Source organism: Ochotona curzoniae, unplaced genomic scaffold (assembly GCF_017591425.1).
Source record: "Ochotona curzoniae isolate NIBS_2020 unplaced genomic scaffold, NIBS_Ocur_1.0 scaffold_3208, whole genome shotgun sequence".
NCBI lineage: Eukaryota > Metazoa > Chordata > Mammalia > Lagomorpha > Ochotonidae > Ochotona > Ochotona curzoniae.
The window spans coordinates 27911923-27935326 of record NW_024467106.1 but is presented as its reverse complement, the minus strand read 5'-3'; the positions used below and the strand labels follow the sequence as shown (position 1 = coordinate 27935326).

The window sequence follows — 23404 nt, the reverse complement described above, 5'->3', positions numbered from 1 at the left end:
GCTGTCTTCTCTTTCGATGTTCCCAGGGCTGGAGTGCCCTCTGTCTTCTCACTCCTCAGCCCCTTTATCCTACTGGCTACGTCCAGCTTAGCCCCCTAATCCCCATTCCAGCTCTGTCCCTGCCAGGCTTGAACTGATGGGGATTCTCTGTGTGCCATGTCCCTAGCACCAGTCCCACCTTACTTAGGTGTTGGTCTCCTAACAAGGTGAGTTTTCTCTGGGGCACCAGTCATACAAGCTTGGGGCTGCACAGGGTAGACGCTCAGCACAGTGGCCACTCAGTGTTGGTGAATGAAAAGGCCAGGGTTTGCCTTGCAAAGCCAGCTGGCCTCTGTCATATGGCCTGGTGACAAAGCAAGGAGTCAGGTTCCTCTGCCTGGACAATGGGGACTTGGCCACCCGATACCCATTGGCAAGACCCATCAAGGATGCTAGCAATCAGTAGCACCCACCTTGCAGGAGATGCTTGGAATGGGGGGTCTCTGAGCAGGGTCCACACCATCTCACCATCAGGGGGCTGCCTCATCCAATACCCTACTGCCAAGAGGACAAGGGATGGGCAGTTTCTGATGGCTTGGCACTGGTGAGTCCCCAAGTGTTCATGTGTCCAGCCCCAGGGTTGTAGGGCTCATGGCTGCCACTGTCTTAGTGACACACAGAAATCCCAGACCTGTAGCACCATGGGAGAAGGGGAGTTGCTGTGGGTCCCAGTGAGTGTGGCAGATGCTCCACGTGCGGGAAGATTGTGCAGTTCAGCTTAAACCCAGACTGCCAAGTGCACTTGATCACAGCCTGCTCCTCAACATTCTCTGCAGAAAACCCTAACATCCTGTGGAACTTGGAGTTCCAAGCAGCACACTTGGAGAAGTGCTGGGGCAAGCAACAGAGCAAGGGAGGCACTGTGGGAGGAAGCAGCCGGAGCACCAGAGCCCTAACATGCTCTATCCATGCATTCTGTTCTCTGCCATGCAGGAAGCCCCTGGTGACACTGGGTGGACAGTACGCAGTGCTGAGCCACCAGCCTGCCAGACCCTATACCCTGCAGGTGAAGAAGCTGAAAGCCAGACAGAAGGGGTTCACACAGTGTACCCCTTCTTTCTTTCCTATACAGTAGGCTGGTTCTGTAATACGGGAAAACACATTCAACACACACATGGCTGCTGTGTGTGGAAGATGTGATGAAAGGCCAGAGCACATATATGTGAAAAAGCTGTAGAGAGTTGTTCTGCAGGAGAAAGTTGAGAAAGACTTCCCCCTGGGAGGTGACCTGGATGGTGAGGAATGTGTTAGCAGCTCGAAGTAAAATGTAGCAGAGAGGGAGAACTTTCCACCAAAATGCATACTCTTATCAGAGTTTAGAGTTGCTGGGAAGTCACTGCCTGCAGAGACTACATTTCCCAGTCTCCTTTGCATCCATGGGAGAATACATAACTATTGGTGGTCCATGGAACAGGACTAGCAGTGATACATGTTGGATAAGGACAAGGTAGTTAAGAAGTGGTTGGTGCCTTCTCTCCTCTCCCTTCCTGCCAGGCAAAGGCAAGGCCCTCTGAAGCACCCAGGGATAGCAGAGAACACAACAGCTGGGTTCTGAATCACCATGAAAACCAGCTGCCTGCCAGTAGCAGCCCTCTGGGGGAGATCCGTCTGTGTGTTGGAGTTTGTTGCAGCAACAATCTTAACTATGGACTGTAGCAAGACAGCTGGGAGGGTGTCCCAGGCAGAGGGAATGCAGGCCTAGGGCACAGTGGTGCGAGGGAGCACAGTAGATGTTGGGGAATGGAGCTGCAGCCTGGCCATGTGCAGGCAGTGCAGGGTTCAGAGAGCTGCTGCTGGAGGCTGTGGACAGAGGAGGATCACGCACAGGGGCCGTTGCCAGGGGCCCTAGTGTTGCTGGCGCTGCTCTCGAAGGAAGAGTGGAAATTATGGATGGTTTCCTGCAAGATCTGTCTCTCGCGACCCTGTGGAGGAAATTTAAAACAGACACACAAAATCTTATTCAAGCTTTTCCACCATTAATTCAATCAATACAGCATTTGTTCATGCTTCATTCATACTGGGGAAAAACCCATGGGTGTCCCGAGGAAAATCAACAATCTCATTGAAAGAGGACGAAGTTTAATAAAAAACATACCAAGTCAGGACCCTTTTACCCCAGCAATTCCTGTTACTGCCTGGTGATTGCCCCCACCATCATGCCTCCCCGGGATGCAGCAGTCCAGTCCCCTGGGCAGGAGGCAGGGCCCATGGGTTCTGTGACCAGCTCTGTGCACCTTGCTAGCCCTCGAACTTCAAGAATATCTAGTAGGGGCCCAGTGCTATGGCCTAGTAGCTAAAGTCCTCGCCTTGAAAGCGCCGGGATCCCATATGGGCACCAGTTCTAATCCTGGTGGCCCTGCTTCTCATCCAGCTCCCTGCTTCTCATCCAGCTCCTTGCTTGTGGCCTGGGAAAGCAGTCAAGGACGGTCCAAAGCCTTGGGACCCTGCACCTGCGTGGGAGACCTGGAGGAAGCTCCTGGCTCCTGATTGGCACAGCACCGGCCATTGTGGTCACTTGGGGAGTGATTCATCGGATGGAAGATCTTCTTGTCTCTCCTCCTCTCTGTATATCTGACTTTGCAATAAAATAAATAAGTCTATCCAGTAGGAGCCAAGTTTCTTTGTGCTACAAGTTGAGAGCTTCAACTGCCTTTGCTTTCCCTTGTCCAGATATGTAAGATTCTGCTTTGTACTAAGTCACTCTGTACCCCATTCCTAAGCACTCCCTCCTCCTCCCCTACCTCACATAGCACCTGAACCGGATATTGTTATGGATGCTTCTTTAGGCCTGGGGGCATGGCTGACAGGCAGCAACACACTGAGGTTGAAAACAGCCAAGGGACTCAGACAGCCTGGGTTCAAATCCCATCTCTCCCACTGAATGGCTGTTTAAGCCTTGGACAAGACCCTTAACCTCTCTGGACTGGTTTCCCCAATTATGGGAGGAGCTGTAAGTCAGCCATCCCTCATGAGAAAATCCAAACATCTCCAAAACTCTGTGGGTGCATGAGGGTGGACACACCACACCTGACCTGGTGTGACAAGCACAGCTCAGATACAGACATATCAAAAATACGGCATTCAGTTCCTTTCAGGCTATTTGGGGTGTGTATAAAACACAAGTGAATTCTATCTAACCTGTCCTGTTCCCCAGATAGTTCATGATGTACCTGCAAATATTACAAGATCATTAAAAAATATAACCCCAATCCCAAATTGAAAATACTTGGGGTGCCAAGCACTCTGGAGGAGCAGGGCTTAGCTAACAGCTCATGTGGTCACTGTGGACATGAGAGCTCCCCCATGCGAACAGCAGGAGGTGGTACAGCCCTGCCCGTGAGGGTAGCAGTACGAATGAACATCTTTTTAAAATGAACAGGCAAACACAGTTAAAAGGTAAAGGAGAGATGTGGTGTCTGATGGCTCTTTCTCTGCTAAGAGCGAGACACTGTCCACTGAACCAGCCCACATATTATACTTTGCTGGCCTTCATTTCACTGCCTTCTCAGCCTCCAGGCAGGGACCTCTTGTGTGAATGACATCTCCCAGGCATGTGGGAGGACTGAAAGATTGCCTTGTAGGTCAATGTCTGGCTCCCAGCCACACAGGTTTAAAGGCTGCGAGGTGACACATGGGACAGAGGTCAGAGGACCCCGACCCCTCCATGGGTCAGTGGTGGCATCCCAGGGTCAACTCGGTGTGTTGAATTTCTGCTTCTATAAATGGGGCTAATGATCCCCTCCGGGGCCAAGAAGGGGCTCAACCTGTGGTGGCAGATAAGACGGCGCCAGGCACAGTGCACAGAGAGCAGGCTGACGAGCGGCTTCCCTGCTTATGGCCCTCATGGCCTGGGAAATAAGATTAGGATGAGACGGGGCTACAGCACTCGTTGCCACCTGACCTCCAGTAGCAGCTCGTTCGCTGCTGCCACCAGTGGCTGCTAACTGCCCTGTGAGAACCCTGAGTTTCCAAGGACCTGCCTCAAAAAGTCTCCAAGAAGAAAAATGAATGGCTGCTAAATGCAGATTAAAGAAACAAAAAAAGGATTCAACTCATCTAGACCTTACAGAAGTGCATGTTCAAATGAGACACTGTTATGGGCTTGGGAGAGGGGAGGCAAATGAATAAGGTTTATAAAAGCAAACTGACTGGGCTGGCTTGTAGCACATGGGGTTAAACGGCTCCCTGTGACTCCAACATCCCATATGGGAATGTGATTCCAGCCCTGATGGAAATTCCTGAGTTCCTGCCACCATGTAGAAGACCCCGACAAAACTCCTGACTCCTGCCTTCAGCCTGGCCGGGCCCTGGCTGTTGCAGCCATTTGGGGAGTGAAACAGCAGATGGAAGTTCTCTGACACTCAGCTTCAAAACAAACACCTAACATCCCCAAGCTGGTTGTGCACAGTATTGAGGAGGTTACGGTGAGACAGACACGTTCAAGGAGTAACAACGGCTGGAAGGTTAACTCGGGGAGACATGGCAGCACCCTGCAGCTGGCTGTCCATCTGTCACTGCCCAATCAGAAGCGACTGAGGTCACCAGGAACCCAGCCTCACAAAGCCGTAATCCACACCTTGGGTCCCTCCAAATCCAGCAAGGAGAGATCTTCATGCAAAATCCATTTTGGCATACCTATGCATGTTAGTTCTAGTAAAGTTATCAATGATATGTACAGCTGCAGAAATCCTAGGTTAAACAAAGAAAACAGGATGTAAAATTTTGAACCCAAATTTAGCTTTGTTGTATCGGAGTGGGGGGTAGTTGGCACAAAATCCTGCCAAGTCACCTGCTCAAAAATAATTGGGGTAGCTGGATTCTGATTTCTTAAAATTTTCTCTCACTGCTTTGGTGCTGCGCAAATTTAGACAAATGAACACACACTGCTTTCATAATCACACACACACACAAAGGAGAAAAAGAAGCAGTGGCTTAGGAACATGGGAGGGTGACACTCGGGTCATTCCCAGGTAACTTCTCCACTCCCCAGCTCCTTTCTGAAATGAAGAGGCTCACAGCAGCCCTGAGCAGTGTTGCCAGAGCTGCCGGAGGTGGCTGCACTTGGAAGCCACATGGCTGACAAGCTTAGGAGGCCCTGTGCTTTGCTAATACTGTTTATTCTGTCTGAAAAATAACTTCGTGTTATTACGAGCTTGTATTGGGCTCATCACAGGCTACCATGCTCTAAATTTGTCTTTTTGTGTAAGAAATGTGCTTGATGCTAAGATGAGCATTTGGCCTCTTGGTTAAGTGGTCAGCGGGGAGGGCCTGGGTTCCAGCCCAGTCCTTGCTCCTGACCCCAGCCTGCAGCTAACCTGGAGGCTGGGAGTGGCAGGGATGGCTCTTGTTACTGGGGACCCTGCTACCACATGGAAAACCTGGACTGTCCCTTGGCCACTGGCTTTGGCCTTCACTGCTGTGTTAATCCCTGGGCATTGGGGCACTGGACAAACAGGTGGGAACTTTGGGCTTGTCTGCCGATCTCAGTATACATTTCTGTCACAACCCTGGTTCACGTAAGCCTAGTTCTGTGCAGTTTCAGAAAATGCTGCTCGTCTCCCTAGACGTGTTTCTCTTCTCCATCTGCAGGCTGTGACCCAGGACATTGCAGGACTGGACGAGTGGGTTGCCCTTTTCATGCAGGCACTGGGTTCTCAAGTGTGTACACAGACTTGGGTCATGATGGGTTCCCTCTCAGCTGAACTTTGCTAGCAAAAGGAAAAGAATGTGTTGGAAGGCAAAGCTCATGGCTTATAGACATCATGGGAACAGAAGCCCCTGAAGCCAGGATCAGGTGAGTTTGGTGTGGGAAGCTCAAGGCCAGGGCACTGAAGGGGTATGGCAAGGGCTCCTAAAGCCACATTGGGCTCAGGGAGTTTGCTGTTCATCCAAGAGCCAGCAGAGAGTTGCAATGCCAACTAAGAGCGGTAAAACCACACACTTGGCCTGGTAATGTCAGCTTCTGCCAACTGTGCCCTTTCTCTGTGACACTCAATAATGGCTAGCCAAGATCCCAGAGGATTCAGTCTGGTACTGATCATCCTTGCACATCAGGGCCTTTCTCAAGCCCCTTCCCTTGTGTCCCTACTGCATGGGACTGCCCAAGGGCCGGGTGGACGCAGACTGTGGCTAGGATGTGAGTTGGAAGAAATGATGCTGGGCAGCAGCCAGGAGCCAAGCCCCAGGGTGCCCAGCTGCGCCTCTCGCTGCTCTTGATGGAGCCTGTTCAGTGCAGGATGCACAGAGTACAGCATGGGGAGTTGGGGTGCGAGACAAGGGACTGGACAGAAAATGGGAAATGTTCCCATCAGTGTAAGCATCAAGAAACACATGCTCCTTTGGGGCGGGCTCCAGATGTCACATGTGTCCCTACTGATGTTTGCAAGCCAGCCCAGGCTGCCTTCTTTTCATAACCCTGGGCTCAGGGGAGTCATGGCTACAAGAGGACACAGAGGAGGTTCTGGACACACCAGCGGCTACCATCTACAGACCAGGCTCTGCTGGCACTTCCTGACCCCACCCACTTCCAACATCTCCCTCCATCCCCTTTCTGGACTGGCCTAACCTTGGCTGTCTCCTCCTTTTTTTCTCACTGACATGTACATCTGACCTGTGGAGGATAGGATGAAGAAGAGTCTTCTAATGCTTGGGTCTCCTATTGTCCCTCACTCACATCCCTCCCCAAGGCCCTTGCCCCACCTCTCTGGGAACCTCCATCTGTTCCTGGCCTCCCCACCCCTGCACCTCTTGCTTTTGGTACTCCAAGCACTCCTTTTGTTCTTTGCCTATGTCCTGCACCCTCTGGTCCCAGACCCTTTGCCTATGTGCTTCCCTCTGCCAACTCTGCATGCTTTTCCCACTCTTTCAGCCAGTAGCTGCTGCTCTTCCTCCAGGGTCTCAACCCCCTGACACGTCCACAGGAACATCAGGAGAGGCCCTAGCCTGCGTGACCACCACTCTCACCCAGGAGCTCTCTGGGCACTATGTGCTACACACCAACATGTATCACAGGTTTGTTCCGCTGAGGCAGTATAGCATAGTGGTCAGGACACAGACTCTGGGCTCCAATCCTGGCCCTGTCTCCTACTTGGCTACGCGGTCTTGGACAAACATCTGAATCTGAGCCTTGATCTCCTCCTCCATAAACTGGAAGTCACCTTAGTGGCTTCTGTAAGGACAGAGGACGGCAGCAGTTGCAAGTGACATGCTCAAACACAAGGCCAGGTGCAGCGTATTCCCAAGGGCCCAACGCCAGCCCAGTGCCCACAGTACACAGCCACTCAGCAGGCTCTTTTCCAAGAAGGAATCAGAATCCTGAGACATTAGTGCTGCTCTGGCTGATGAGCCAGAGTGTGGGGCTTCAGGGTCCAGACGGACGACCCTCTTAATCCTAACCAGCCCATCTCCACCTTCCTCCTCGCCCCTCCCCTCTGCAAGAGGAAAGAGCCCCTGGCCTATCTCAGGCTTCTCTGTGTGTAAAGGGAGGCTGGCCAGGCCCATGGAGCAGGTGACAAGTGTTCAGGCCAGCTACCGAGGAGAAAGAACAAACAGCAAAGAATAGGGAAGAATATCCAGCTTCACAAATGACACGCATTTCCCCTACACCACCAGGAAGGACGACGCACGATAACCACAGAGCAATCTGGGTAGGGCCGGGAGGAGCCACTTGCAGGCGAGAGGCCTAGGCCCTGGTTCAGGTTCTGCCCACACTGCCCACCCAACAGGTGAGCTGGGCATGGCGCCCCCACCGCTGAGAGTCTGGACCGGAACAGGAGGAGGTGCCAGGATGGCAGCACCTGGCTATCTCCAGGCCTAAGCAGGGGAACGCATGCACACCAACCTGTGAGTGATAAAGTGCTGCATGAATATGTATTGGCTGCCATTGCTGTATGTCTGCTCCGTATTTCAGTACATAATCCCGCAATAGACAGAAAGAGCCATAAAATTGGTCATGCTCTCTGATACAACCTCATATTATGTGACACAGCTTAAAAACAACAAAAGAAAGAGAAAGGAGAAAGGCAGAGACGCCTGCGATGGTGATGCTGGTTAATTACAGCATCCCAGCTGCTGTCCAAGGAACGGGCAGCTGCGGAGCAAAGCGTCAGTGAGCAACAGGTGAGTAAGCTGTGTGCACAGCTGCTGGAATGCAAGGTGGAAGAATCCATCCTCTCTCTGAGAGAAAGTCCAGCTAACATTGTGGTATAGCAAGTTAAACTGCTTGCTTGATGCTAGCATCCCACATGGGCCTCATGGTCAGGCTGCTCTGTTTCCTATCCAGTTCCCTGCTAATGCATATGGGAAACAGCAGGAGATGGCCCAAGCTCGGGCTCCTGCACCCACATGGGAGACCAGGACGGAGTTCCAGGCTCCTGGATTCCCCAGTGCAGCCATTTGGGGAATAAACCAACAGATGGAAGATCTGTGTCCCTCACTCCTGTCACTCTGCTTTTTAAATGAATAATCTTAAAAATAACAACAGGGAGTGTTTGCCAAGTGAGTGATGATCTGCCATTTTTGGTTTTGCCTTTCTGGGTTCATTTCTCGGAGGTGGTGCCACCGGTTGGAGGGGCACAATTAATCTTCAGCTTTAAAGCTGACAGGACAGAAATTTAATTTCACACAAAAAAGTGGGATGGCAGCAGCAGCAGTGATGGACAGCTCCGTGTGTGCTTTAGTCCTGGCTACAAGCCCCATCTCCCTCTCCTTCCTGTCTGAACCACAGAGCTGGGAGAGGTCAGTCCCTTGCCCTGAGGAACCCCGTGAGGACGTGGAGATGCTGGGATTCCAGCCCCTGCTGGCCTGTGTTTCCACAGATCTCCTGAGCGTGTCTCCTGGTTCTGTGCGGGCTGACGATGGAGGGAAGAGAGAGAGAGGACAACAACCTTACGGGAGACAGGGCAGCAGAGTACCAGGGAAGCAGGAAGTGAGGAGGTGCCGGCCTCTCCCAGGGATGCCCACTCTCAGCAATGTGGTCAGGGCTCTGTGAGCGAGCTGGGAGCTGGGCAATGCTCCCTGCTGAGAGCAGCAAGGACAAAGGACTGAGCGCCATACCTTGCCGGCATTCAGCTCTGAGATGGCCGCCAAGATCTGCTGCCTGGAGCCGTCCGTCTTGATGCCCAGCTCCATCAGGTCGCCGTCTGTGAGTGTCAGGAAGGCTTCCATGTCCACCTGTGAAGAGGGAGGGATGGCTACCGTCTGATGTTACAGGCAGTGGAGACACCACGGTCACCAGGGGAGTGCCTTGTGGGGATTTTCTACTGCCCATTCTGGTCATTATGCTTCAAACTTAGTTGAAAAAAAGCATTCAAACCAACACTCTGGGGATGGCCCAATGGCTCGAGCAGCTAACCCTCTGCCTGCAAGTACCAGCATCCATATGGGCATCGGTTCATGTCCTGGCTGCTCTACATCCCACCCAACTCTCTGCTAATGGCCTGGGAAAGCAGAAGATGGAACAAAGTCTTGGGCGTCCTGCACTGGTATGGGAGACCTAGAGGAAGCTCCTGACTTTGAACTGGCTCAGCTTTGGCCATTGCGGACATTTGGGGAGTGAGCCAGTGGATGGAAGATCTTTATTTTTCCTTTTCTCTGTAAATCTGCCTTTTAAATAAAAATCAAATAAACCTAAACAAACAAAAGCCCAATACTCCTCAGACAGGTTCTGAGGGGTGAGGAAAACTCTCCACACGCAACCAGAAATGATGGTCTCGGAGTCATGGAGGTGGGAGGCTGGTGTGGTGAGAACCCCAGGCCTGCAGGGAGAAGGGCAACGCCCCAGCTTGGGCAACCCCTACATTCTCCATGGAGGATCAGGATGATAGTAGGACCTGGGTACTATGGCAGCTAACCTCATGCCACCTCACACCATACAGAAACCTGCCACACATGGCCAGAAGACAGGGCACACAACAGTCCCTGGGGCAGCCTGCCGAGTTGAGAGTAACCACTATCCTGAGGAGGAGGTGGGGACGCATTCCTGCAGTGGGGTAGGCCAAGGCCATGCCTGTCACACTCCTGCCTGCTTCTGAACCAGAACACGGAGTGGAATGGACTAGCTGGCCACAAGCTGGCTCCTGCAAGGAGCTGCTCCCCAGTGTCTTGTAGATCCACTACGACAGTGGCGTGTGTGGGAGTCAGTTTGGCTGGCAAAGCATGCTTCCCAACAGCCTATCAGCACAGAGCTCACCTGCCACACCATCCGGCTACTGACGGGATGCGGGGTGACCATCTGGCAGGCCTGCCTGGAGCTGTGCAACCATCACCACGGTCAATTGGAGCACACTTCCCATGGTCTATCCCAGCTGGATGGCACCTCCTGCCCCCTTCCCCCATGCTTGGGACAACCTCTACTTTATTTTCTGTGTTTGCAGACATTTCCTACACATGGACCCACCAGCGATGGGTCTTATGACCCCGGTCTTGATCTGGGAGCACAACATCACTGCGGCTTACAGGTGATGTGGCAGAAGGCCTGGTCTCTGCTTTCACTGCTCCTCTGCACAGAGGTCTGGGACTGTGTGTTACCACAGCGCTGCCCCCAGCGGATACTGCATTATCCACAGTGCTGTAGCCGGTGGACAACCGGAATGTCGTTTTTCGGTGGCTAGATGGAGCTGCTCTGAACTGTGGGATCCCAGCGTGCTGTGGATGTGTGTCTGCGTATCCAGGGTATGAATACGCCAGGCTATGCCCATGAATGCCACGCTGCACACTGGCAGGCACAGTGAATGGCAGGGCAGTGCTTTTTCTTCCTCTCCTTTTTTATGTGATTTTGGATGCTTTTGAACAAACAGGAACTCCCCAAGACTGCCACAGACCCTAACATGGATAACCCTTGGGACTGGCTTGTGGCCCAAGTGAAACCCACGAGCCTTCAAGTCAAACAGACTCCAACTTTTTTCAAGACAGAGACACTAAAAATCACACTCTTCTGTGACAACCAAACAAGCCACGAGGGCCCCAGGACTGAACTTGGTGTGCCGAACATGGATTCTATTTCCTCAGTCTTGGTGACAGAGGTCGATCTGGGCTGCAGAGCAAAACCTGTGTACTTAGGCAAAGTCTTCTTTGACCAGTTGGATTGAAATTAACATTCAAGAACACCTTTACCTCTTGTTCCTCGAAAATGGGCTGGTATTTCTCAAGCGACAGTTTCTTAAGGATTCCAGTCAGTTCATCTGCAAGAGGGAAGGGAAAAGATGTCAACACACACACACATTTTATAAATGGATTTTTAAAAACTCATGGTTTTTAAATGTCCATAAAGGGACCAGAGTGATAGCTTAACTGATTAGTCCTCCACTTCCAAGTGCTGGCATCCTGACTGCTCCACTTCCCTTCCAGCTCCCTGTTTGTGGCCTGGAAAGGCAGTGGGAGGATGGTCTGAGTCCTCTAGACCCTGCACCTGTGTGGGAGGCCCAGGTTCCTGCCCTCATCATCCCCATCAGCAGGCTTGGCCCAGGTATGGTCCAGCTTGTCTCGGCCACAGAAAACATACCGGCTCTGCCTGCCCAGTACCCACCCTGTTCCTACAAACAGCACTTTCATGCTCAAACAGCCACTTTCCACCACTTCTAAACCACATCTGACCTGGGCCTGGCCTACAATGCACTCCACAGTTCAGGACAGTCAGGTGACGCTGGTCACTAGAAATACAGCCTGATGGCCAAGGGCCCTCACCCCCTTGGGACCTCACTGGGCACCTGAGAGGACAACATTCTTCCTATTGGATCTGCAAATCAGTGGGAAGATGGAGCAAGCCTGGAGCTGTTTGCACCACTAGGGACAGTGAGAGAGGCATCCCCAAAGTGCTTGGAACCAGACAAGCCCACAGCATGCTCCAGACCCTGCCATCCCCCAAGGGAAGACCCCTGGCCTTGTGGGCCAGATGCGGGTCTCTGCAGAGCTCAGGCAGGCAAGAACACACTTTCATAGTGAAGATGTACTTTCCTGTGGGCACACGCCCCAAACACCTGTACCCACAAACCACTGAGGCAGCAACTACATTTCTAGTACCGTAAGGATAAGAATACAGCATGGAATCAGGCAAGCAGAGGAACAGACCTTCCATGAATTAAACAAATAGATCTGACCTCGGAAGGCCATAGCAATTATGGGCACCTGGTGGCTCTGCAGGGCTGGGCGGCTATGCAAGGAGGACTTACCCTCATCAGTGATGGTCCCGCTGCTGGAGCCACCGCTGCTCTTGGACTGCTGATGGGACGAGGAGGAGGACACAGAGGACTCTGCTGCATGCCCTTTGGGGGAGGGGGAGGGCGTGAGGGTCGGGGAGGTGCTTTTGGAGGTAGTGGAGGTTCCAGATGGGGGCCTCTTGCTGGTCTCCAACTTCTGCTAAAGACACAACACGGATGCCGTCACCTGGAGGGCAGCAGAGGTGAAAACAGACACCCACAGCCGTGGGGGAACTGATTCAACAGGACATGTGGGTGGGATGGGAAGACCCACCATAACACCATGCAGGGCACATACATATTGCCAGAACAGTTTCAGGAAGTCCACAGGTGTGGGCCACAAAGACAGGGGTTGGAGGCTAAGCAATTGTTCTAACTATTTGCTGTGAGTATGAAGAAATACAAGTGGCTGTAGTATACTGACCTTGCTTCCTGAAACCTTGCTGAACCTGCCTACTAGCCCTGGATGCTTGTGTGTAGGTTCTTTGGCATGTTCCATCTAGCTAACTGTGTCTTCCAAGAAGGCAGACAGCCGTCACGTCTTTTCCAACTGCCCTACCTTTGATTTCTTTTTCGCGCCTTACTGCACGAACCACATCGTGAGAGTTCCTTGCTCCGCGTCTCGGGGGGGAGGCACAGTCTTTTATCAAGTGTGATGCTGGGTACAGGTACTTTAGCTCAGAATCGGGATTTTCCCTTCAATCCCCAGTTTGCTGGCAGTTCTGATCATGAGTGAATTTTGATTTTGAATGCTGTTACTGCATTTTCCTCTTCTATTAATACTGTGAATCACAGGGAGTGATTTTCTGATGTGGAACAGGTTTATGTTCGGGGATGAACTCCTCTTGGTTAGATGTATTCACAACTCAACCACTGGATTTAATTTGCTAATATTCTGTGGGAGATGTTCACATTTTTCCTGCGGAGAGCAGATTACTGGTATGTCACTTTCTTCTCCTGTTAACGCCACAAGGGACATTCTACAATGATACAGGAGGGTCATTTTCCAGGGCGACCTAACAATCCTAAACAGGGACTGGACTTCAAGACACCTGGGGCAAAGACTGAAACAAAACAGACTGATCCACAGTTACAGTCAGAGACTTGTCTCCCAGCAACTAAGAGAACAAGCAGAGACAAAGTCAGCCAGAACACCAAGTGATGCTACCACCCAACCTGACCTGACCAACAGCCTTGGAACTCCCCCTTTGCCCACTGCGACAGAATAGTTTCACTCCATGTGGAGACTTGCTGACGTAGAGCACATTGAGCCTAAATATACCTCAAGGGTGGTAAAGGAATACATGCTTAATGGAGCTAAACTAGAAATAAGTAACAAATTCCATAAAACCCCCAAATGACAGCAAAACCAAGGATACACTTGTACATACTACATAAAGGGCTGGCGAGCAAGCTTCAGGAGAAGTATACTGAGCCATGTAAGGATCTTACAATACAAGAGCGTGTGGGAGGCAGGGTAAGAGCACTCAGACCTGCATTTGGACAGAAGCAAGATCTCTAAGCAGCAGCCTCACCTCTAAAGCAGAAAGCAGAGAAAGACGGCCAAAACGCAAAGAAAGCAAAGGGAAGGAAATGATAACTGCAAAAATCAACAACATTAAACAAGAAAACACAGAAAATCCACGGAACCAAAGTTGGTTCTAGAAAAGTGTCATTAAAATGGATTAAAATTTTGGCGTACTGACCAAAAAAGACAGAAATCACAAATTTATCTTGATCAGATATATTAAAAGGGGCATTCTTACTTTCACTATGCATTAGAATGATAATAAAGGAATATCACTAACAAGTCAGCTCAGATGAAATTTTGTGAAATCTTACCAAGGCAAAATTTATCCAAGAAGAAACAGGTAACCTGAACAGTCTTATCTCTACTACAAAACTTACCGTGCAAGGGAAAACCTTCCAACAGGCCGAGTTGGTGTCACTGGTGAATTGCATAAGACATTTACAGAAAACACCAATTACACATAATCTCTTCCAGAAAAGCAGAAGAGATGATACTTCCCAGCTCAACTAGGAGCCAACATGACTGCTTTTTTTTCTCTCAGCACTTTAAAGCTGTCACACCATCATCTCTGAATTTTGTCATATCTGACAAGTCTGCTAAAAGCTTGTATTTTGTTTCTTGGTATGCCATTTTCTTTCTCTCTGGAGTCCTTGGAGATGCTCCCTTTGTCTTGTTGGCAGACTTTAACCATCACATGGCCAATAAAACGTGTTCTCTAAGTCCTGGGTCTTTGAGCTTGCAGCTGTCGTCATTCATTTGGGGAACTTCTCAGTCATTATTTTTTTAAATACTTTTTCACTCCACTATCCCTGCCTCCTATTTTCCTTCAAGGATCTCAATCACCTGTATGTTAGAGCATCATACTACAATTTCTGAGTGCTCTGGGGTTTTTGTTTTTTCCTTTAAACTATTTACTTGGGGCAGGGCATCAGCATTGTGGCAATGTAATATAAGCCACTTGTGACATGGGCATCCCATATGAGCAAGGGTCCAAATCTCAGCTGCTCCACTTCCGGTTCAGCTCTCTGCTAATGGCCTGAAAAAGCAGCAGAAGACCCAAGTGGCTGGACTCGCACCACCCATGTGGGAGACCCAGATGGAGCTCCGGACTCTTGCCTCAGTCCTGGATGTTACAGCCATTTAGGGAGAGAATCAGTGGATGGAAGATCTCTTTATTTCTCTAACTCTGCTTTTCAAAACAAACAATTTTTTTAAAAAGTCATTTACTTACTTTATTTGAAAGAGATCTGCCACCAGTGATTCACTTGCCCAGAATGACCACAATAGCCAGAACTGGGCCAGGTGGAAGCCAGCATCCCAGCACCCAATCTGGGTCTCTCATGTGGGTGGTAGGGACCCTACTCCCACTCCAGGTTTTATCTGCTACTTCCTAGGGGGCGCAGAAGCAGGAAGCTGGAATTGGGAGGAAAGCTGAGGGCCAATCACTTTGCCAAATTCCTCCTCTCCCGTCAACAGTTACTTTTTCAAAGACAGGAGCCACAAGACAAGGCAAATGGAAAAGTCAGTGATGAAAAAAAAAACCACACTAATGGAGATGAGGAATGCCTTCCATGGGCTCCTTGGACCTAAAGTGGAACCTGTGAATGTGCTGATAGGTCAATAGAAATGACTGCAGGTGAAACAAAGAAACAAACAAAAAAGGTTAGAAAACACCACCAACAACAGCTGCGATTCTGCTGTGGATGTCCACATTCTGCACTGCAGTGTTGGCTTCGAGTCCCAGCAGCTCCCAGCTAGCTGTGCTCTGGGGGTGGTAGGGTACGGCCAGTTAGCTTTCCCACCTCGTGGCTCAGGTTTGGCCTACCATGGTGGTTGGAGGCTGCTGCTATGAACTAACGGATAGAAGACCTCATTCTTTCTGCCTGTCAAATAAGTAAGTACAACTTTAAAATTAGGTAGTCTTGCATGTGGTTCATATTCTCCACTAGTGCTTTTAGCCTAATAGGCTAACAGTCATAGTTACTTCAAATTTTCTGCCATGTAGTAAATTTTTAAAAGATTTATTTTATTGTTATTGCAAAATCAGATATACAGAGAGGAGGAGAGACAGAAAGATCTTCTGACCACCAATTCACTCCCCAAGCGACCACAACAGCCGGAGCTGCTGCTTCCAGGTCTCCCACACGGGTGCAGGATCCCAAGGCTCTGGGCCATCCTCTGCTGCTTTCCCAGGCCACAGGCAGGGAGCTGGATGGAAAGCAGGGCCGCCGGTATTAGAACTGGCGCCCATGTGGGATCCTGGTGCGTTCAAGTTGAGGACTTAAGCTGCTAGGCTATCGCACAGGGCCCCTGTCATATAATTCTAATACTTGTCAGACTGAGGTTCCTTCTCTTGCCTTTTCAAGTGTCTTATAACTTTTGCCAAAAAGTGGACATCCTGGACAGAGAACTAAGGTAGATTTTTTAATTTAAATTTCTAGGAGTACATTTTCCTTCCACCAAGCCTTCCAGTGTCTTCTCTGCGCCCTGTGATTCCAGGGTGGAAAAACAAGCCCCTTCCATGGGCATCAAAAGGTTTCTGATAGGCCACATATACCATGAATCCAATCTTCCTTCTGCTTTTCCTCCAAGCAAGGACACTTCCAAGCCCTTCTGCAGAAGTCCTCATTAGGCAGGAGCTCATTAGCCGAAGCCTACCAAGCTGACCTTTCCCAGCCAAAGGCCAAGGACTGCGCCACTCTGGACCCCAGGGGTAGCACTGCCGAGCTAGGGGCTCGGTACAAGGCTCACATGGGATCTCTGAGCTACTGGATGGTTCTCTCAGACCAGACTGGCTGGCTGAGTCCACGTGGAGACTGGGACTCCCATGCATGCACCCACCAGCGATGCAAGCACCTTTGGTTTGTGCCTCGCGTGGGAAGAGAAGTTGACTGTACCTGGTGGGCTGTGGGGGCCTCCGGGGACCTAGGCGGGCAGGTGCAAATGCCTGCTCATCACACCCTGTCTCCTGGAGTGCACTTGATGCGGCGGCGTGATCCCGCCAGCAGCCGTGCTTTGTGAATAATCCACAACTACAGTGAGCTGCTTGCTTTAAGCAAAGTACAAAACTCAGATTCACACGGCTCCTATTTGGAATACTAATTCCTAATTCTTCCTCAGGGAGTCGTTGCGAAGCACTTCATGTCTCCATTTGCTGCAGCAGCATGTGACAGAAAGCCCACTTCGGCGTCCTCCGATTCAGGGCAGCAGTTTTCAAGCGCCCTGGACTGGGCTCTGCAGGGCAGGCAAGATCTCACTCTGTCAGGCAGGGGTGGGGCCCAAACCCCTGCAATTTCGAGCAGCTCCCCAAGTTTATGGCACATGATGATGTTCCGAGTATCAGGTGATGGCTGAAATGGACCGTTTCCCTGGTTTATTGTTTCCTGAATGCATCTTTTGACACAGTCGATTTCCTTACATGAGGATGTACTTGGATACAGATTATATATGACAGATGCAGCCAAGCGCACTAACAGCTAATGTAATTTATAACGTAGCTGCCTGCTTATTTCCCGCACCGATTAAAGGAAGCTATAATATCTAACACATATAATAAGATCATCAGAATAAGAATGGAGAATTAAACACAACAGACAAGAAAGAAACTATTCAAAGCCCCAGGCTGGAAGACTTACTTTCATGAGCAGCTTTGAGTTTCCTGGCGGCAAAGGCAAGAAGGGAAGTACAAGGATTATATAAACGCTGACAGACTACATCAAAATGTCAGTAGAGCTTTTTGCCCTGAAGCCGAATTCTATCAGGATCAGGTACTTAATTAATAAGTTGTATCACACATAATTTTTAACAGAATGCAAAATAATCAAATGCACAGGGAGCAAGGAACATTTTCTGTAGCTTTGTTGGAGAGGAACCTGACTGTCAAGGTCCTATTGCAAAAGAGGCTTAGAACAACTCAGCGGTTACGAGACAGCCCGTGGCAGGGCTGAGAACACATGGGCAGGCGCCTGTGTGGTGGGCCAGTATGCAGGGGTGAGGCCACTACTGTGCATGGGTAAGGCTTCCAGTGCACATGGGCGAGGCCCCAGTGTGCAGGGGTGAAGCTCCCAGGGTATATGGCGGAGGCTCCCAGTGTGCAGGCATGAAGCCCTAGCATTCTCATGATTCCAGGGAGAAGGCTGACACCAGCTGGGAGCTGGGTCTGGATCCCTCCTGGACACACAAACTCACGGGGGCTGCCAGTATCCTCTGTGGCTTGGAACCCACACTCTGGGGTTTACTGCATGAACCAAACAAGGCAGGTGGAGGGACAGAGTCCCAAGACAATGGAAGGCATCCCACTGTGTAGCGGTACATGGCGTTGTTGTTCACTGCAAACCCCACAGCCACTACCATGCAGGGACGAAGTGCTCTCCCACTGCCTGGACAGCAGGATGGTAATGGGAAGCAGGGAAACGAGGCTCAGGCTCTGCCCTGCCATGGCCTTCTTCTGCCTCTCCCCCAAGCTGGTGCCATGCTCTCTCCCTCCGGGAGTGGTTCCCTCATCACCAGCCCTGCCCCTGACTCTTGCCTTTCTACCTGATTCCTCATCAGAGCGTGCCAACACCCTCAAGCCAGAGTGGGTGCCCCCATCTGTATCCCTCTGCACCCTGCCTTCTCCACAACAGTCCGTCACTCTGAAGGTGCGTCACACTCGGCTCCTTACTGCTGGCAGCAGCAGGTACACAGCAGGTGCTCCAAAACGTGCAGTGTAGATGACTAAGGTGGGAGAGCAAACCTCACCACGGATACTGCCCACAGGAACCACCAACAGAGATGTGGGCTGTGCATGGGCCCAGTGCTCTGGCATGGGGCTGCAGCAGTGTTGTTAACCCCTCTGCTTGCAGCAGGAACACTTGAGGGACTGGCTGGTCACCGGGGGGGGGCTGCAGGAGCCATGTGCAACAAGCTGGCAGTTTGCAGCACCTCATTGTGGGGGAGGGCAGGCTGTGAACTACCTTCATACAGGAGACCATTGGCACTCCCCACTTCTGTAGAAAGCCCTGCAGGAACTGGTTAGAAAGGCACCTTACCCCTCAACTATGGCCCAACCAGGGCTCCTGACATGTGGACCACGCTAGAACAGAAACCCATGAGCTCAGCGTGGGCAATTGACATAGTACCTTGGTGCTGGGTGCGCTACCACTGCCACCTGCAGGGGAAGTTGGAAGCTCAGACGGGCTGGTCACAGGCGTGGGCCCCCCAGGACTTGATCGCTGGCTGGGCTTCTGCTCAGATAACCCGGCTGCTTTCTTCCGCTGGGCAGCAATTTGTGACAAGACACTGTCTATGCTGCCACCTGTGGACAGACGAAATAAATGGGAACGACCATCCTGGCCTACAGCATGGGCTGCGAGCTGTGTTCTGTGCTGAGCCGAGCCAAGTTTTATCTGCAGGACTTTGTTGCCTGTGGTGGCTTGGGGTCAGGGTGGATTGTCAGAGGGATCTGAGTGAAAACCTTGCAAAGGCCCTCCTGGGAAGAGGTGGGGCAGGAGCCGGCTAGCGCTGGCTTTCACATGACCGTTCCTGCCGCCCCTAGCACAGACGTCAGGGAAACCAGTCAGTGGCATGCCCCTCTTCCTTGGACTCCCCCTTCAAACCCTTGCACCCCAACCATTCCCACCATCATAAGGGATGCTGCACCAATTGGACCCTCACCCCTCTCTGCCGTTTCCCCACTCCGTTCCCCTAGATCTACCTGTGATGTTGATTTATTACGAAAGAAAGAAGCAAAGCAGTACTACACTCCCCGGGTGGCAGGGTGCCTGAGGGACAGCTACCAGGTCCGGAGAGGGTGCCAGGCATTTCGGCAAGCACTTCCCCTACATAGGCATGCATGTAGTGCAGTGGAGAAGGGACTGCTCGGGAGGCCCGTCCTCTGCCCAAGCCCTTATATATGCCTGGGCTGGAATCCCAGTGCCATTCCCAATTCCAGCTTCCTGCGAAGGTACACCCTGAGGGGGTGGCAGGAGATGGTTGAGCTCCGGTCTCTGTGGCCACTTGGAAAGTGAACCAGAGGACGGAAGAGTTTTCTTATTCCCCCTCTCTTTTTGTAACTCTGCCTTGCAAGCAAATACATTTCTTTAAAAAAATAATGGAAAAGGCACTGCGGACATAAGCGGACTGGCATAAAGAGGTGCTTGCCATCTCATTCTGTGTGGGCATGAGGACATGCTGTGGGCTCAGGCTGCCTGGGCCCAGGTCCTGGTGCTGTCACTAAGTGCTGTCACTCGCCTGTCATGTGCAGTTGGGCACTCACAGGTGCCAGGAGACTATAAAACATGACCCACCCAGAGGGCCAGATTCCATGCCTGCTGCAGACTCAGTGTTCATACCTTACACCAAAAATGTATAGTTGAGCCCGGCACAGTAGCCTAGAGGCTAAAGTTCTTGCCTTACATGTGACAGGATCCCATGTAAGTGCTGGATCATGTCCCAGCCGCCCTGCTTCCCATCTAGCATCCTGCTTGTGGCCTGGAAAAGCAGTCGAGGACGGCCAAAAGCCTTGGGACCCTGCACCTGTGTGGGAGACCTGGAAGAAGCACCTGGCTCTGGCTTTAGATTGAGCTCAACTCCAGCAATTGTGGCCGCCTGGGGCGTGCATCAGCGGATAGAAGAACTTTCTCTCTGTCTCTCCTCCTCTCCAACAAAAATAAATCTTAAAACAAAATTTGTAGCATGCACAAAGGTCCTGGGTATACATGTACCAAGTGTACATGATGACTCCTAGGTGGCAAGATGATGGCATTGTCTGCAGCCCAGGCTTACCTGGCCTCACAGCTTTTCCACTCCAAGTGCGCCTGGTCCCTGAGGCCCACCTGGCCCTGGGTGGCCCAGGGTACCCTCAGAGAGAACAGCAAGGCTGTTGAAGGCCCAGAGGAACAACTGCACTCTCATGTGCCCTCAATGCTTCCAACTTGCTGGACCCCTGGGCATATGCCTCACCCATCTTGTACAAAAAAGGGTAGAGTGAGTGGCTCACCAAGGTTCACCCTTCGGGGACTTGAAATCCCATGAAAACACACTGCGTTCCTTTTAGTTAAGAGTTCATTTCTGCCCTCTCCACTCACCCTGAGCACCACGGAAACAGTTTGAACTGTGAACTCCTGGGAAGCCGCCTGCACCTGTGTGTACACCTGAGCATGCTCACGTCTGGGGCTGACAGCATCCTCTCTCAGCCCACCCTCCCCCTGAGCACCCCTCCCCCAGGAGCCCTGCCCAGGACACACCTGACCGGTTATACAGTTCCCCTGCGTGCCTGCTCACACCCCCGACCCCGCTGGAGCCACCCGACGAATGAGGAGAGTGACCAAAGTTCCCGGAGTTGGCAGGAGAGGCGTGGCTTCTGGAGAGACTGGGAAATTTCACCGGCCTGACGGCTGTCTGCAAAAACCAAGTAAATCAAGGGCTTGGGCCGCTGTTCCTCACTCAGGACGCCGAGAACCTCAGCGGGGAGGGCCCCTGAGTCGAGGTGGTGTGCCCCGGTAGACCCACACCTGCTCGCACACACGATCTGCTCAAGCTCCCATGGGGGAGGCAGCTCAGGTCTACAGAGCAGAGGCACACAGGGAACATTTAAACATTTTGTAGCATGTACCCTGCCTCAGCGTGCTACAGAAACCAACCAAGGGCCACACCCTGAAGCCACCGTGCAGAGAGGTGGCATGCACAGCTGGCTCCAGGTGTCCACTTCTCATGACACATCCTGGCAACTGTTAACACCCAAGAACTGGCCTTTTGGCCCTGGACCCTCCCCATTTCCTCATCTGCCCGGGGGAGGCAGAGTTATCGGGGTCAGAGAGCTCCACATGTCCCCTCACCCCAATTTATTAGTCCCTTCTGCACATGCATGACTGGGTTGGGGCCACTGAATTCCCAGCACCTGCAGGTGATGGTGACATGGTGGACCCTGCTGTGTGACTCACGGTCTCGGTGCCCACGGGGTGCCCCCTGCTGGGTCTCTGAGGCAGCACAGTCTTGGCAGGGTTGATTTTCCCATCGTGGCCTGTCCTGGAGCTCCAGAGCTCAAAACTGGAGGGGGGCAAGAAGGGGGGGATGACTGCCTTCAGCTTGTCGCTCGGGAGTCTGGTGAAGGGGGCTCCGTTCCGAAGCTGCAAGAGACAGGCCGAGGGTCAGACCAGCCCAGGTGGCCTCCAGGCTCTGGGCTCGATGACAACTACACCTGCTCTTCCTGCTTCCACTCAAGCCAGGGATGCAGGTGGTGTCCCTGCCTGCATCCCAGCCACTGAGCGACAGCTCCATCCATGCTGCTCTGACTCCCGGCTGCCCTCACGTGGCTCTATCTGCACAGCCAGATCAGGATGGCACAGAGCTGAGGAGAAGCAACCGAAGGGGGTAAGCTGGAGTGGGGAGGTACACACAGGGGCTGTGGGAACAGGGCGGATGAGACACACCATACCGAACCCAAGGGCGATGCAGGCTGGCTCCAGGGAAGATGGGAAGAACATAGTGCCGACAGAGTATAGGAGGGCTAAGCAGGGCAGGACTGGGGCTGCTGAAGGGGCCAGGGGTCAGGGGTGGGGACCGCCTGGCTGATGCCCCATGTTCCATCCCCCATCCCACTTGGCTTGCTCCAGCCCTGGCTCCTATGGTTTGGTTTCTGACCATGTGATATGGGGGTCAGTTGTAAAATCCCCCTGGGGCTGGCTGCTGGTTCATTGAGGACAAGTGCTTGCACAGTGCCTGCTTGCTTTAATTAAGAGGAGACAGTGGCCTTGGTGCCAGATGGCACTTGGCGGGGACAGGCATCCCACCGAGAAGCTTGCCTCAGGGACCAGGAGACTCTGCATCGCTGGCCACAGAGGCTATCAGGGGAACAGTGCCCACATCACCACCACAGGGCCCTCCGTAAGGTATAATCAGGTGGCACAGGCCAGCGCAGGCATGGAGGCAGGTGCAGGCGACACAGCACCCATCACCGTGGTTCTGCTTCCCTGAGGATCTTGCAACAGGTGCTGGGCCTTCCAGATCCCTACAAACTCCATCCAGCCACAGGGGAGGGGCCTGTGCTCCGACAGCTGCAAAACCCACCCCCAGATGGGCACTTGCACACCTGGGTTAGGGGTCAAACCCAAGTAATGATATCGGACTCCCAGGTGGAGGAATTCCATTTCCAGGCTACCTGCCCCAGGAAAACGGTTAAGCAAACAGGGAAAGTGAGGGACAAGTTAAAACACCCCAGAGCCGTTAAAACACCAAATTCAGGGATTGGCATTGTGGTAGAGCAGGTTAAGCTGCTCAGGATGCCTGGCCCCAGGCAGGAGACCTGGAGGAAGCTCCTGGTTCCTGGCTTTGTCCTGGCCCAGCCCTGGCCACTGTGGCCAGGCCACCAGATGTAAAATCTCTGTTTCCCTCTCCCTCAAATAAATACACAGATCTAAAAAAAGAAAATTAGGGGCCAGTGCTACAGCATAGTGTGTAAAGCTGCAGCCTGCAGCACTGGATCCCATGTGGGCACCTGTTCGAATCCTGACTCCTCCACTTCTGATCCAGCTCCCTGTAGGTCCATGTGGGAAAGGGGCAATGACCCAAGGCCCTGGTTCCCTGCACTCACTTGGGAGACCTGGAGGAAGCTCCTGGTTCCTGGCTTTGGCCTGGCTCAAAGGCAGAGAAATCTAGCTAA

At 52.1% G+C, this 23404-nt stretch overlaps 1 protein-coding gene across 3 annotated transcripts in view; it reads right to left on the bottom strand.

Moving 5' to 3' along the window:
• Positions 1–1069: 1069 nt before the first annotated feature.
• Positions 1070–23404, bottom strand: part of ANKS6 (ankyrin repeat and sterile alpha motif domain containing 6) — a 42343-nt gene continuing 20008 nt past the window's right edge. The window contains exons 9-15 of one of the 3 annotated variants that reach the window (XM_040962902.1): positions 21683–21872; positions 20991–21140; positions 18885–19060; positions 12207–12393; positions 11152–11219; positions 9094–9210; positions 1070–1961 (exon numbers count right to left, since the gene is read on the bottom strand). In XM_040962902.1, coding sequence (XP_040818836.1) covers positions 1857–1961; positions 9094–9210; positions 11152–11219; positions 12207–12393; positions 18885–19060; positions 20991–21140; positions 21683–21872 — 993 coding nt within the window. In that variant the 3' untranslated portion in view covers positions 1070–1856. Of the gene's footprint in view, positions 1962–9093; positions 9211–11151; positions 11220–12206; positions 12394–18884; positions 19061–20990; positions 21145–21682; positions 21873–23404 lie in introns of all 3 variants that reach the window. The other 2 variants (XM_040962901.1, XM_040962905.1) reach the window with 2 other exon arrangements.